The 14,832-nt window shown below is 38.6% G+C and overlaps 1 protein-coding gene across 1 annotated transcript; it reads right to left on the bottom strand.

Annotated features, from left to right (window-relative positions):
• Window positions 1-1,273: 1,273 nt before the first annotated feature.
• On the bottom strand, window positions 1,274-13,096 carry LOC110779425 (uncharacterized). Its single transcript, XM_056834203.1, has 3 exons — window positions 12,854-13,096; window positions 12,127-12,691; window positions 1,274-1,950 (listed from the first exon to the last, which is right to left on the bottom strand). Exons 1-3 carry the CDS (start codon window positions 13,094-13,096, stop codon window positions 1,274-1,276), a joined length of 1,485 nt encoding a protein of 494 aa, XP_056690181.1.
• Window positions 13,097-14,832: the final 1,736 nt, after the last annotated feature.

Raw genomic sequence — 14,832 nt, 5'->3', positions numbered from 1 at the left:
TTGTTAATCATTTAGAAACAAATTGGTCAATGATGTGCATTGGTGCCTTGTTAATGATTTGCCTTGGTTATTGGTGCCTTGTGCATTGTTGCCTTGTTCACTGCTTCCTTGTTTTTGAAGAGTCTTCATTTGTGTGATCTGTCATGAGTCTTCATTTGATGAGTTTCAAACCCTATGTTTTTCAATAAAACTCATGCACCATTAGCATCCATGATGTTTTTCAGGAGCTAAGTTTAATTGGAAAGGGTTTGAGTCAATGATTTTTGGGGACATTCTGAGATATTTATAGGGGTTTGAGTCAATGATTTTTATAGGGTTTGAGTCAATGATTATTGGGGACATTCTGAATACTTATTGTATGTGTGGATTCTTTCATGTGCTATCGATGATGAAATGGTTGTTTAAGTCAAAATATCTTCTTTTGACGCATCGGTTTCTAAGTGTGAAGAATTTCCATCTGAAAATGATGTGATTTTATTCATTCTTTCCATTAATTAGAAGCCGATGTGTTTAGAGTTATTTTTTGTATGTCCTGAGTTTCTTGGTCCCATTGGTATCCTCTGTCAAATGGAGTCAATTTCCTTTACCTTTTTTAATTGTGTTAGTAATTTGCTCCATTGGGAGCAGGATATTAATGTCATAAGATTCAATGAAGAAAACAACCAATAACGGAGAATGCTGCCTTGTGGAATGCTGCCTTGTTCTTGCCTTTCCTCTGCTGCCTTGTTCTTGCTTTGCCTCTGCTGCCTTGTTCTTGCTTTGCCTCTGCTGTCTTGTTCTTACTTTGCCTTCCCTCTGCTGCCTTGTTCTTGCTTTGCCTCTGCTGTCTTGTTCTTTCTTTGCCTTCCCTCTGCTGCCTTGTTCTTGCTTTGCCTCTGCTGCCTTGTTCTTGCTTTGCCTCTTCTGTCTTGTTCTTTCTTTGCCTTCCCTCTTCTGCCTTGTTCTTGCTTTGCCTCTGCTGCCTTGTTCTTGCCTTCCCTCTGCTGCCTTGTTCTTGCTTTGCCTTATAACACTCATTATGTTGCATGTCCCCTGCCTTGTTTGGTCAGTGATGAGCAGGATATAGATGTGAATAAGAATGATGAAAACAAACTTTACTAAACTTAAACATGAGTTGCATTCATTGATGGTTCCAAAAGATATGCTTACAAAATATTTTGCCTATATGTTATGCTTGCATTTAAGCTTACAAAAGTGGCACATTGGTTGTACTTGTCAATTTCAAAACATGTCCCCAAAACACAAAAAGTTATCTACTTGTTTGCTCTTTGCTTCACTGGTTTGCTTTCCATTCATCATACAATTGTATGCATTCATTTACTGCCCACATAGGTGTCTTGACTTGCTCTGGCAGTCTGCCTTCATCTTCTAGTATATTTTTCTTGTTGTGTGGAAGTTGGTAATCATTGTTGCCCTTGTGTTTTAGAATCTCATTAGAAACAAACTGTAGTGTCATCCACACATTAGACAAAGTCTTAGGATGCAATTCATTAAAAGAGTCATAAACTGCTCCACTTAAGTCCTCCACAGTTTTAGGCATTTTCTTGTGCATAAGTGATTGTATTGACCTGAAAAATCTCAAGTCCAAGATGTTGCAATCTGGACTGTTTGCTGGCTGTTGAGTCAACACAAAAGTGAACCCATCTTGTTTGTAGTGTAGTTGCCATTCAGGATCATCTTGCAATATATGTGCCTTTGCATTATCTTGAATAATATAGATGACCTTTTCCCCTTCATGTGGTGGCCACTTTGCCTTGATTGCTGGAATTAGCTTGTTGATCATCATTGCCCTTGTTTCAATTTGATTTACATACTTCACTGGCTTTGTTTCAATAGTCCCCTTAACTCTGTTTTTTGATGTCCTCTTGGCTGCAATTGCATTTGTGAATGGAAATATGCCTATTTTACCATCAAATTCACAATTCCCATTTTCAGCCCACCTTGGTCTGGCTGTTAGGTTATGATACATATGTCAATTCATAAATCATGCGGAAACAACCATTAAGCCAGGAATACATATTATTTACACATAATCATTTAGCACAGTTTAGATACATACTCTTTGTTGCGTGCCTTCCCTAGCTGCGCCCGAACCGAACAAGAACAAGTCTTTAGGACTCCAAGTGTCGTCCCTCCGTAGATAGTCCACAGCACGTCCGGATCCGCCTTAAGATTGACCAACTAGAATCGCCCTTAAGGTACTATTATTTTCGGCACTTTTAGGCAAATGTGTGACTGAATTTTTCTCTCAAAAACTCACTTTGAATACTTAAAAACTCGTTATAAATTGTGAACCCAGGCCACATATTTATAGGGATATGGAAAGAGAATTGGAATCCTATTAGGATACGAATTAATTAAATTAGAATCCTAATGAAACTCTTATTTAATTAATTTATCAAATAGAATTAGGAATTTAATCATTAAACGAATCCTGTACGTTTTAGGTTTCGTATGTGAACACAAACACCCACGCACGCACAGCAGCCCACGAGGGGCGCCATGCGCGCGCGCGAACAGCCCGAGCATTGCAGCCCACGACTGCCGCAGCCTTGGGCGCGCGCTGGGCCTGCCTTGCGGTGGGCCTGACGCAGCCTTGGGCTGGCGTGTTGTGGCGCGCGTTTCCCTTGCTGGACGTGGGCCTGGCTTCGTGCTGGGCCTTCGTCTAGCAGGCTCGTCCGATGCTAATTCGTACGACGCACTTCCGATTAATTTTCCGATTCCGGAATTCATTTCCGATACGAACAATATTTAACATTTCCGATTCCGGAATTAATTTCCGTTTCGAACAAATATTTAATATTTCCGTTTCCGGAATTATTTTCCGATTCCGATAATATTTCCGATTCAGACAATATTTCCGTTTCCGGCAATATTTCCGATTCCGGCAATATTTCTATTTCCGATAATATTTCCCGATACGTACCATGTTTCCGTTTCCGGCAACATCTACGACTTGGATAATATTTATATTTCCGATACGATCCATATTTCCGTTTCCGGCAATATCATCGTTTCCGGAGTATTCATTTCTTACCTGTGACGATCTCAGCTCCCACTGAAACCAAGATCCGTCGATTCCGAATATCCATAGATGGAGTATTTAATGCCATTAAATACTTGATCCGTTTACGTACTATTTGTGTGACCCTACGGGTTCAGTCAAGAGTAAGCTGTGGATTAATATCATTAATTCCACTTGAACTGAAGCGGCCTCTAGCTAGGCATTCAGCTCACTTGATCTCACTGAATTATTAACTTGTTAATTAATACTGAACCGCATATATTAGACTTATCATTGAATGCATACTTGGACCAAGGGCATTATTTCCTTCAGTCTCCCACTTGTCCTTAGGGACAAGTGTGCATTTCCTAATTCCTTTGTCGCTCGATGCTTGCTCTTGAACATAAGGTAAGAGTTGTCATCCTTATTATGTCCAGAGGTGTTCCTCGGTTTCAGAGTTCAACTGATCAAATAAACAGATAATCATAGCCTATGATTCATCCGAGCACGGCCATGCATTTCACAGTTTCTAGCTCTCCGAGTGGCCTTGTACAACTTTTAAGCATCTCATCCCGATTTATGGGAGGACAATCCCAATCTTGCGATCTTGAGATTAGACTTCGTTTGATAGGTGATTACCTGAGCGTTGCCTTTATAGCCTCCATTTACGGTGCGACGGTTGGTCAACGTCAAAGCAACCAGTTCTCAAACAAGTAATCTCAAATCACTCAGGTATTGAGGATTTAGTGTCTAATAATTTTAATGAAATTTACTTATGACAGATTATCATCTCTTACAGTAAAGTTTCATAGGTCTTGTCCGATACTAGTCTTCCCAAAGTAAGTATCTATGCAAATGATTATGACATTGCCATGTCCACATAGTTCAAGAAACAGAACTACTAGTCATCTTGCATTCTAGTCGTCTAACGTTTTCTATGCGTCCAATTTTATAGAAAACTCCGACTAGGGACCATTTTCAACCTTTGACATTCAAGTTCACTTGATAGACATTTCTTAGTCACAGGACTGGTCCTGACAGTCTATCTTGAATATATCGTCAAATTGAAGGGACTCATCATTTAATAAACCACAAATTAAATGGAAAAATGAATTCTCTTCATTTATTGTGAATGATTAACCAATAATGTTTTACAAATATTTAAACTCTAAAACTTTAAAACATTAAACAGAGACATCAAAGCCATTCTCCAATATGCTTGATTCCCATAGCTGCAGTGTGCGAGTTGTGCTTCGCCTGCGGCAGAGGTTTAGTCAATGGATCTGATATGTTGTCATCAGTTCCAATTTTGCTTATCTCGACTTCTTTTCTTTCAACGAACTCTCGTAGAAGGTGAAATCTACGAAGTACATGCTTGACTCTCTGGTGGTGTCTAGGCTCCTTTGCCTGTGCAATAGCTCCGTTATTATCACAATACAGGGCTATTGGTCCTTTAATGGAGGGGACTACACCAAGTTCACCTATGAACTTCCTTAGCCATATAGCTTCCTTTGCTGCTTCATGTGCAGCAATGTACTCAGCTTCAGTTGTAGAATCCGCAATGGTGCTTTGCTTAGCACTTTTCCAGCTTACTGCTCCTCCGTTGAGGCAGAAGACAAACCCAGACTGTGATCTGAAATCATCTTTGTCGGTTTGGAAACTTGCGTCCGTATAGCCTTTAACAATTAATTCATCATCTCCACCATAGACCAGGAAGTCATCTTTGTGCCTTTTCAGGTACTTCAGAATATTCTTGGCAGCAGTCCAATGCGCCTCTCCTGGGTCAGACTGGTATCTGCTCGTAGCACTGAGTGCATACGCAACATCCGGGCGTGTACATATCATAGCATACATTATTGAAGCAATCAAAGATGCATATGGAATCCCATTCATTCGTCTACGCTCATCAAGTGTTTTTGGGCACTGAGTCTTGCTTAGAGTCATTCCATGAGACATGGGTAGGTAGCCTCGCTTGGAGTCCGCCATCTTGAACCTATCAAGCACCTTATTGATATAAGTGCTTTGACTAAGTCCAATCATCCTTTTAGATCTATCTCTGTAAATCTTGATGCCCAATATGTACTGTGCTTCTCCTAGATCTTTCATCGAAAAACATTTCCCAAGCCAAATCTTGACAGAGTTCAACATAGGAATGTCATTTCCGATAAGTAATATGTCGTCGACATATAATACCAGGAAAGCAATTTTGCTCCCACTGACCTTCTTGTATACACAAGATTCGTCTGCGTTCTTGATGAAACCAAAGTCACTGACTGCTTCATCAAAACGTATATTCCAGCTCCTGGATGCCTGCTTCAATCCGTAGATTGACTTCTTTAGCTTGCATACCTTTTTAGCATTCTTTGGATCCTCAAAACCTTCAGGCTGTGTCATAAACACAGTTTCTGTTAAAACGCCGTTTAAGAAAGCAATTTTGACATCCATCTGCCATATTTCGTAATCGTAATATGCAGCGATTGCTAACATTATCCGAATAGACTTTAGCATTGCAACTGGTGAAAAGGTTTCATCGTAATCCACACCGTGGACTTGCCTGTAACCTTTTGCAACCAATCTAGCTTTGAAAACTTCAAGTTTCCCATCCTTGTCCTTTTTCAGTTTGAAAACCCATTTGCTTCCAATGGCTTGGTAGCCATCTGGCAAATCGACCAAATCCCATACTTGGTTTTCAGACATGGAGTCTAATTCAGATTGCATGGCTTCTTGCCATTGCTTGGAGCTAGGGCTCGTCATAGCTTGTTTGTAAGTCACAGGTTCATCACTTTCAAGTAATAGAACGTCATAGCTCTCGTTCGTCAAAATACCTAAGTACCTTTCCGGTTGAGATCTATATCTTTGCGATCTACGCGGGGTAACATTTCTAGTCTGACCATGATTCTCACCAGATTCTTCTAAAGATCTCTGAGTTTCATCCTGAATGTCATCTTGAGCATTCTCTAGAGTTTGTTGTTCGACTCGAATTTCATCGAGGTCTACTTTTCTCCCACTTGTCATTTTGGAAATGTGATCTCTCTCCAAAAAGACACCATCTCGAGCAACAAACACCTTGTTCTCAGATGTATTGTAGAAGTAATACCCCTTTGTTTCCTTTGGATAGCCCACAAGGATACATTTGTCAGATTTTGGATAAGGTTTGTCTGAAATTAATCGTTTGACGTATACTTCACATCCCCAAATCTTAAGAAAAGACACATTTGGAGGCTTTCCAAACCATAATTCATATGGAGTCTTTTCGACAGCTTTAGACGGAGCTCTATTTATATTGAGTGCACCTGTATTTATTGCATGTCCCCAAAATTCTAATGGAAGTTTGGCCTGACCCATCATTGACCTGACCATGTCTAGCAAGGTTCTGTTCCTCCGTTCCGACACACCGTTCCATTGTGGTGTTCCAGGAGGAGTCAATTCTGATAGAATTCCACATTCTTTCAGATGGTCATCAAATTCATTTCTCAGATATTCACCGCCTCTATCAGACCGCAGTGCCTTAATCTTCTTGCCTAATTGATTCTCTACTTCACTCTGAAATTCCTTGAATTTGTCAAAGGATTCAGACTTATGCTTCATTAGGTAGACATAACCATATCTACTGAAGTCATCAGTGAAAGATATAAAGTAGCTGAAACCACCTCTAGCATTTGTACTCATTGGTCCACATACATCTGTATGGATTAAACCCAATAGTTCAGTTGCTCTTTCTCCAACTTTAGAGAAAGGTTGCTTTGTCATTTTGCCAAGTAAACATGATTCGCATTTACCATAATCCTCTAAGTCAAATGGTTCTAGAATTCCTTCCTTTTGAAGTCTTTCTAAGCGTTTCAAGTTTATATGGCCTAATCGACAATGCCACAGATAGGTGAGATCTGAATCATCCTTTTTGGCCTTTTTGGTATTTATGTTATAAACATGTTTGTCGTGATCTAATAAATAAAGTCCATTGACTAATCTAGCAGATCCATAAAACATCTCTTTAAAATAAAACGAACAACTATTGTCTTTTATTAAAAAGGAAAATCCCTTAGCATCTAAGCAAGAAACTGAAATGATGTTTTTAGTAAGACTTGGAACATGGAGACATTCTTCCAGTTCCAAAACTAGCCCGGAGGGCAACGACAAATAATAAGTTCCTACAGCTAATGCAGCAATCCGTGCTCCATTTCCCACTCGTAGGTCGACTTCACCCTTGCTTAACTTTCTACTTCTTCTTAGTCCCTGTGGATTGGAACATAAGTGTGAGCCACAACCTGTATCTAATACCCAAGAAGTTGAATTAGCAAGTATACAGTCTATAACGAAAATACCTGAAGATGGAACGACTGTTCCATTTTTCTGATCTTCCTTTAGCTTCAAGCAATCTCTCTTCCAATGCCCCTTCTTCTTGCAGTAGAAGCATTCGGATTCAGAAGTGGGTTGACTGACCTTCCTCTTTACAGATTTGGCGCTAGTTTGCTTAGTTGGGCTGGCCTTGTTGCCACCTTTCTTAGCATTCCTCTTCTTTCCAGATTTCTTGAACTTGCCCCCACGCACCATAAGCACATCCTGCTTATCACTTTTGAGCGTCTTTTCAGCGGTCTTCAGCATACCGTGAAGCTCAGTGAGCGTTTTGTCCAGACTATTCATACTGTAGTTCAGTTTGAACTGATCATACCCGCTATGAAGAGAATGGAAGATGGTGTCTATAGCCATTTCCTGAGAAAATTGCTGATCCAGCCGACTCATATTCTCAATGAGTCCAATCATTTTGAGAACATGTGGACTTACGGGCTCGCCTTTCTTAAGCTTGGTCTCAAGAATTTGCCTATGAGTCTCGAATCTTTCGACTCGAGCCAGATCTTGGAACATGTTCTTCAACTCACTGATGATTGTGAAAGCATCTGAGTTGATGAACGTTTTCTGTAGATCCGCACTCATGGTGGCGAGCATTAGACATTTCACATCCTTGTTGGCATCAATCCAACGATTGAGGGCTACCTGAGTGACCCCGTCGCCTGCGGCTTCGGGCATCGCCTCTTCTAGGACATACTCCTTTCCATCCTGCATAAGAACTATTTGCAAGTTCCTTTGCCAGTCAAGGAAGTTTTTCCCGTTCAACTTCTCCTTTTCGAGAATTGATCGAATGTTGAATGAATTGTTGTTTGCCATTTTAAAAACTACAATTGAAAAGAATAAACAAATAAATAACCATTCACAGTTTCTCTTAATAAACTTAAATTCTAGCATACATGCATAATTCAATGTTTATTAAGCATTTTATTCAAGTTTTGTGTTCCGACAGGTGTGAATAAAATGATTCCAAGATCCTAAAATCATTGAAGAACTAAGCGCAGTTTGTCGACTTAATCCTAAAACATCTTAGGTAAGCAAAAGCCTTTTGTTAATAGTCTAGAAACTATTCTTGGTTGATAGGTACGTCTAAGAACTTATTAGGTAAACCTATCGATTTTGCCACGACATAAAAGGACTCCTTACTTATATCGTTGAGTTTCACCAAAACTAACATGTACTCACAATTATTTGTGTACCTTGCCCCTTTAGGATCAATAAGTAACACCTCGCTGAGCGAAAACTATTACTAGATTGATGTAAAGGATATCCAAGCAAGTGTATATTTTGGCATGGCACCTTATAACTCAATTTTTAAGTTTGGAACTTAAGGCTCTTACTATGTTGGTTAGATTTTAAGTGAACTAAAATCCTTAATCATGCAACATAATCAAGCTTTTGATCTCATGCATTTTAAGACATATTTAAAAGCAATAAATAACTTAAAACATGCATAAGATAAATTTGATCTAGTATGGCCTGACTTCATCTTGAAGCTTTAACTTCAAAGTCCGTCTTGAAAATCTCCGTGGGAGGCACCATTTTCTTCAAATAGGATAAGCTATAATTAAAACTAATTACAACTATTTGATGGTACGCAGACCATATTTGAATTGAAAAATAACTTTGGTACTTTAGACCAATTATATTCAAATTAATGGTGCGCAGACCATATTTTCTATCCTATTTGGGCCATACTAGTCACTTCATAACCTGCAAAACAGTACATATACAATATATACCATTCACCCATTCATTATCATGAATGGCCCACATAGCTGGTTAGTAAAACACATTATGCATCACGTAAACATTTGCAGCAATTAATCAAGGGCACCAATAATCTACCAATTATTCAGTCCTTATTAATTCTAATCAAGTTGTTTTAACCTTAAGGATTTGTAGACCTAATCAAGAGTTTATGACTAAAAAGGGCTCCCACTCAAACCAATAAATTCATATGCTTTACTATTTTTAAACATAAAAATGTATTTCTAGTCTAACCGGAAAAATACAAATTTAATTAAAATTTAAAGCTCATATAAATTTATAATTGAATCCAAAAAGTTTAATTTAATTTCAGTCGTATTTAAATTAATTCATGATTTTAATTTTAGTAAAATAATTAGAATAAATAAAATTTATTATAATTACAATATTCAAAATTAAAATCCAAGAAAATAATTTAAATTATTAATTATAAAATTAATTAAAATTACGTAAACTGAAAATTTCAAATTAAACATTCAAAACGATCTAATCGCAACGCAAACACCCTACGCATCGCACACCCATGGGCCACACGCACACAGCCATCGCTGGCCATGTGCGCGCAGCCCATGCGCTGCGTCGCATATCTGCTGCTTCTACCCTTCGCAAGCCATCGCACCAGTTGGTGCTCGCTGCGCGCGCGCCAGTGCTCGATGCACGCGAGCCATCGCTCGCTGTGCGCGCTTGCCAGCGCTCGCTGTGCGCGCTCGCCAGCGCTCGCTTGATGCGAGCCAGCGCTCGCTGCGCGCGCTTGCCAGCGCTCGCTTGTGCGAGCCAGCGCTCGCTGCGCGCGCTTGCCAGCGCTCGCTTGTGCGAGCCAGCGCTCGCTGCGCGAGGCATCGACGCTGGGCGCAGCACTCGTGGCACGCGAGCTTGCGCTCGCTGCGCGCGAGGCTGCGCGCGCTTGCGCGAGGCAGTGCGCGTTGTGGCGCAGCTCGCTTGCTGCCCACACGCGACTGCCGTGCCTTGCCTTCGCCCATGCCCATTCGTCCATTGCTCGTAGCCCACGACACAAGGCAGGGCTGCTGCCTTGTGCTCGTGCACCATGCCCTTGCTCATTGCATTCGTGCCGCATGGGCGACGAGCTCCCTTGCTCGTCGTCGCATGCCCGCACTATACAACACCCCTTAAGGGTAACACGTAGCGTCCATTGCTTTGTGCGTGCAAGTTATATGAACGAATCGCATAAAATTTAAAAATTTATATTTAAAATTAATGACAAATTAATAAATAATATTAATTTCATAATTTTAGGGCGAAAAATCGAAAATTTATTATTCAATTGATTTCCAATTAACATGGATTCAAGTCTAGGTCATAAAAATTTAAAATTTATCATAAATTTACAATTTTTATGGTGGTTTTTAATCATAGGTATCTAATTAAATTATAATTAATTATGAAAATCAAATTAATTCTAAATTATTCTAATTTTCAACAAATTAATCATAATTACAAATTAGATTGCATAATTAACAAGGCTAGGCATTCAAACTTGTTAAACATATACAGTAGGTCAATCAAAAATTCAAGATTTATCAACAAGAATCGCAAATATTTAATTTAACATCTTAAATTTACTAAATTTTGCATTCGAAAAACTAAAACCTTCGAAAAGTCATAGTTAGGCTTCGATACATATGACAATTCATAAATCATGCGGAAACAACCATTAAGCCAGGAATACATATTATTTACACATAATCATTTAGCACAGTTTAGATGCATGCTCTTTGTTGCGTGCCTTCCCTAGCTGCGCCCGAACCGAACAAGAACAAGTCTTTAGGACTCCAAGTGTCGTCCCTCCGTAGATAGTCCACAGCACGTCCGGATCCGCCTTAAGATTGACCAACTAGAATCGCCCTTAAGGTACTATTATTTTCGGCACTTTTAGGCAAATGTGTGACTGAATTTTTCTCTCAAAAACTCACTTTGAATAATTAAAAACTCGTTATAAATTGTGAACCCAGGCCACATATTTATAGAGGTATGGAAAGAGAATTGGAATCCTATTAGGATACGAATTAATTAAATTAGAATCCTAATGAAACTCTTATTTAATTAATTTATCAAATAGAATTAGGAATTTAATCATTAAACGAATCCTGTACGTTTTAGGTTTCGTATGTGAACACAAACACCCACGCACGCACAGCAGCCCACGAGGGGCGCCATGCGTGCGCGCGCACATCCCGAGCATCGCAGCCCACGACTGCCGCAGCCTTGGGCGCGCGCTGGGCCTGCCTTGCGGTGGGCCTGGCGCAGCATTGGGCTGGCGTGTTGTGGCGCGCGTTTCCCTTGCTGGACGTGGGCCTGGCTTCGTGCTGGGCCTTCGTCTAGCAGGCTCGTCCGATGCTAATTCGTACGACGCGCTTCCGATTAATTTTCCGATTCCGGAATTCATTTCCGATACGAACAATATTTAACATTTCCGATTCCAGAATTAATTTCCGTTTCGAACAAATATTTAATATTTCCGTTTCCGGAATTATTTTCCGATTCCGATAATATTTCCGATTCAGACAATATTTCCGTTTCCGGCAATATTTTCGATTCCGGCAATATTTCTATTTCCGATAATATTTCCCGATACGTACCATGTTTCCGTTTCCGGCAACATCTACGACTTGGATAATATTTATATTTCCGATACGATCCATATTTCCGTTTCCGGCAATATCATCGTTTCCGGAGTATTCATTTCTTGCCTGTGACGATCTCAGCTCCCACTGAAACCAAGATCCGTCGATTCCGAATATCCATAGATGGAGTATTTAATGCCATTAAATACTTGATCCGTTTACGTACTATTTGTGTGACCTTACGGGTTCAGTCAAGAGTAAGCTGTGGATTAATATCATTAATTCCACTTGAACTGAAGCGGCCTCTAGCTAGGCATTCAGCTCACTTGATCTCACTGAATTATTAACTTGTTAATTAATACTGAACCGCATATATTAGACTTATCATTGAATGCATACTTGGACCAAGGGCATTATTTCCTTCACTGGCTACTGCTGCCATGAACATGAATTTTGGTATTTTAGTTCTTGAACTTGCACTTCTGCGTGGATAGGGTTCATTGTTTGCAAGATAAACTCTCTGGTTTTTTTGAGTCAAATAAAACCACTTCTCATCAATATGAATGAAGTAATACATGCTGCAATATGTTGGTTCTTGTGGTATAGTGTAGTCCATTATCAGTCTGATTACCCCCTCATCCTTGCCATTTTGCATGCTTCTGAAATGCCCGGATGCAAGGGAAATTGAGTGTGGCTTAATAACTTTCCTCTTGATGAGTCTCCATACTGTTGTTGCTCCCAAATTGAGCATTTTTGCAAGATCTACGATGCATGTTCTGTCCCCCATTCCTATTTGTGCAATAGAGCCATATGAGACTTGAACATTTTTCCTGCCACAATTGTGATACTTGCTTTCCACAACATATGAATTCATTGCCTGCTTCTGTTTCTTTGCTCTGTCCCATATTTTGCCTATGGTTTTTCTGGTGTAATCAAATTCTATCACTGCATCCCTTATTGTCCCATACAAAAGAGTTTCTGAATCTGGAATCTTTCTATTTAGCAGGAACACAAAAATTTCTAGCCTCAACTCATTATTTATTCTTGGAGTCCTAGGCTTATGATGATCTGTTGTGTGTGTTGCTGTTTGATGATGATGAGGTGATGCATTTTCTGATGGTGGTGGAAAGTTCAAATAAAAAAGATATGGTACCTCTTGAATGTTGGTATTTTGCTGATGTCCCATTCCATCTTCTGCTGGTACATGTTGTACATCTTCATTGCTGTTTGGTACATCTTCATTGAACTCAAAGTCCCCAAAATCAGCAGCATTTTCAGAAGCTTGTACCAAGCCAGCAGCATTATCACCTCCCTCCCAGTCAGAATCGGAGTTAATGCCGTCGCCTTCATCATCAGAAAATCCGAGGAAATCGTCATCCTCCTGATCTGAAGCCATAAAGTCCCCTGTTTTTTGCTCTTTAATGCTGAATTAAGGAAGAATTTTGGGTGTATCCCTTGTATTGATTGAACTTGGATTGAGTCAATTTTTGGTCTTTTGTGGGAAAGTGCCTCTATTTATAAAGGGAATTAACTTTTTCAACCCCTCAAAATTTTGGAGGGAAACATTTAAGTCAAGATTTGTTTATTTGGAAATTTTTGGAGGGAAATCTGAAAGTCAATTGTCTGGGCAAAATTCCAACAAAAAAAAACGTGTGTGATGTTTAACTTGTTTCTGATTGGTCCATGTAAGAGCAGATGGGTCCCATAGCCCCATGTGACTGAATTTGTTTGCTGATTTATTTCTATACTTTAATAAATATCTACTTTTCCCCAATTAATTTAATACTTTCTCTCTCTTTACTTTATTCAATCTCTTACACACAATCATTATTCTTACACCCAATCATTACTCATATCCCAATACAAACCAAGATTCCAGTTTTCTTAAAAACCACCCAACATTCTTTATGAGAACAACAAAAAGGAATGGAGGGAGTAGTAATTAATTAATTAAATATCTATGTGGCACCTAATTAATTATCTAAGTGACAATCGATTTTTTTAATTCAAAAATAAATTAGAAATCTTATTTTTCATTGGCCGAAACCCTTAGTAATCCTATGTGACGCTCTAATAATTCAGCAAATATGCCCCCTATATATATATATATATATATATATATATATATATATATATATATATATATATATATATATATATATATATATATATATATATATATATATATATATATATATATATATATATATATATTTCATTGTGGAACGGAGGGAGTATAAGTAAAACATTTTATTTCTTAACTAAACCGAAATTATTCATGACTAAAACAAAATTAACCAAAACTATTGCATATTGATCATTAACTAAATCCTAAAAGTCGCCGGAGATGGATGAAGATCGAGGCAGAGCAACCCGAGCAGCATAATCTGTAAATACATACTCCCTCTGAACCTAAATGTTATTCCCGTTTGTCATTTTACGCGGTTATTAAGGAAAAAAAACATTATAAGATTAACTATTATTAATGTAGTTTTATGGGGAATTGTTGCTTTTTGATTCCATTTTCACAAGAAAACAAAATAGTTGAACCAATAAAATTTAAGGAATAAAAATACCAACTCATTAATCCATCCAAAATTAAACCAACCAATGAGACTACAATGTTTTTTATTGATAAACCAATAGAATTACAAAGTTAAAATTGCAAGGAAGAGATTAAAAAGAAAATAAAAGAAATGGTAAGATTATTTTGGGACACTAAAAAAGGAAACGGGAATAACATTTAGATTTAGAGGGAGTATTAAATTATTCAAAAACTAATTCGAATTAATTGATATAATTAGATCCAAAATTCAAATCAGTTACATGATTAACAATAGTTGCCAACTATTTTAATTAGTGGTATACAAAAGCAAACAAATTCTCAATCCACAAGGTAACAAGGACACGCCATCTCCACTTCCTATTATGATTCTGATTCTTCTTCAAAGCTTTTGAAACATCAACCTTGTATGTTCTTGCCGATCGGAAACAGTAGCGAACAACATCACCACCAACCACCAGACCAACTAAATCCTAAAAGTCGTCGGAGATGAACAACAATGTAGCTAGTTAATAACAACAATATCGACCAACAACAACAACAATCGTTGTTGCTTCTGACGCAACTGC

Source organism: Spinacia oleracea, chromosome 1 (assembly GCF_020520425.1).
Source record: "Spinacia oleracea cultivar Varoflay chromosome 1, BTI_SOV_V1, whole genome shotgun sequence".
NCBI classification, from domain to species: Eukaryota; Viridiplantae; Streptophyta; class Magnoliopsida; order Caryophyllales; family Amaranthaceae; genus Spinacia; species Spinacia oleracea.
Note: the sequence above shows the minus strand (reverse complement) of the source record. Positions and strands in the feature narration are given on the sequence as shown.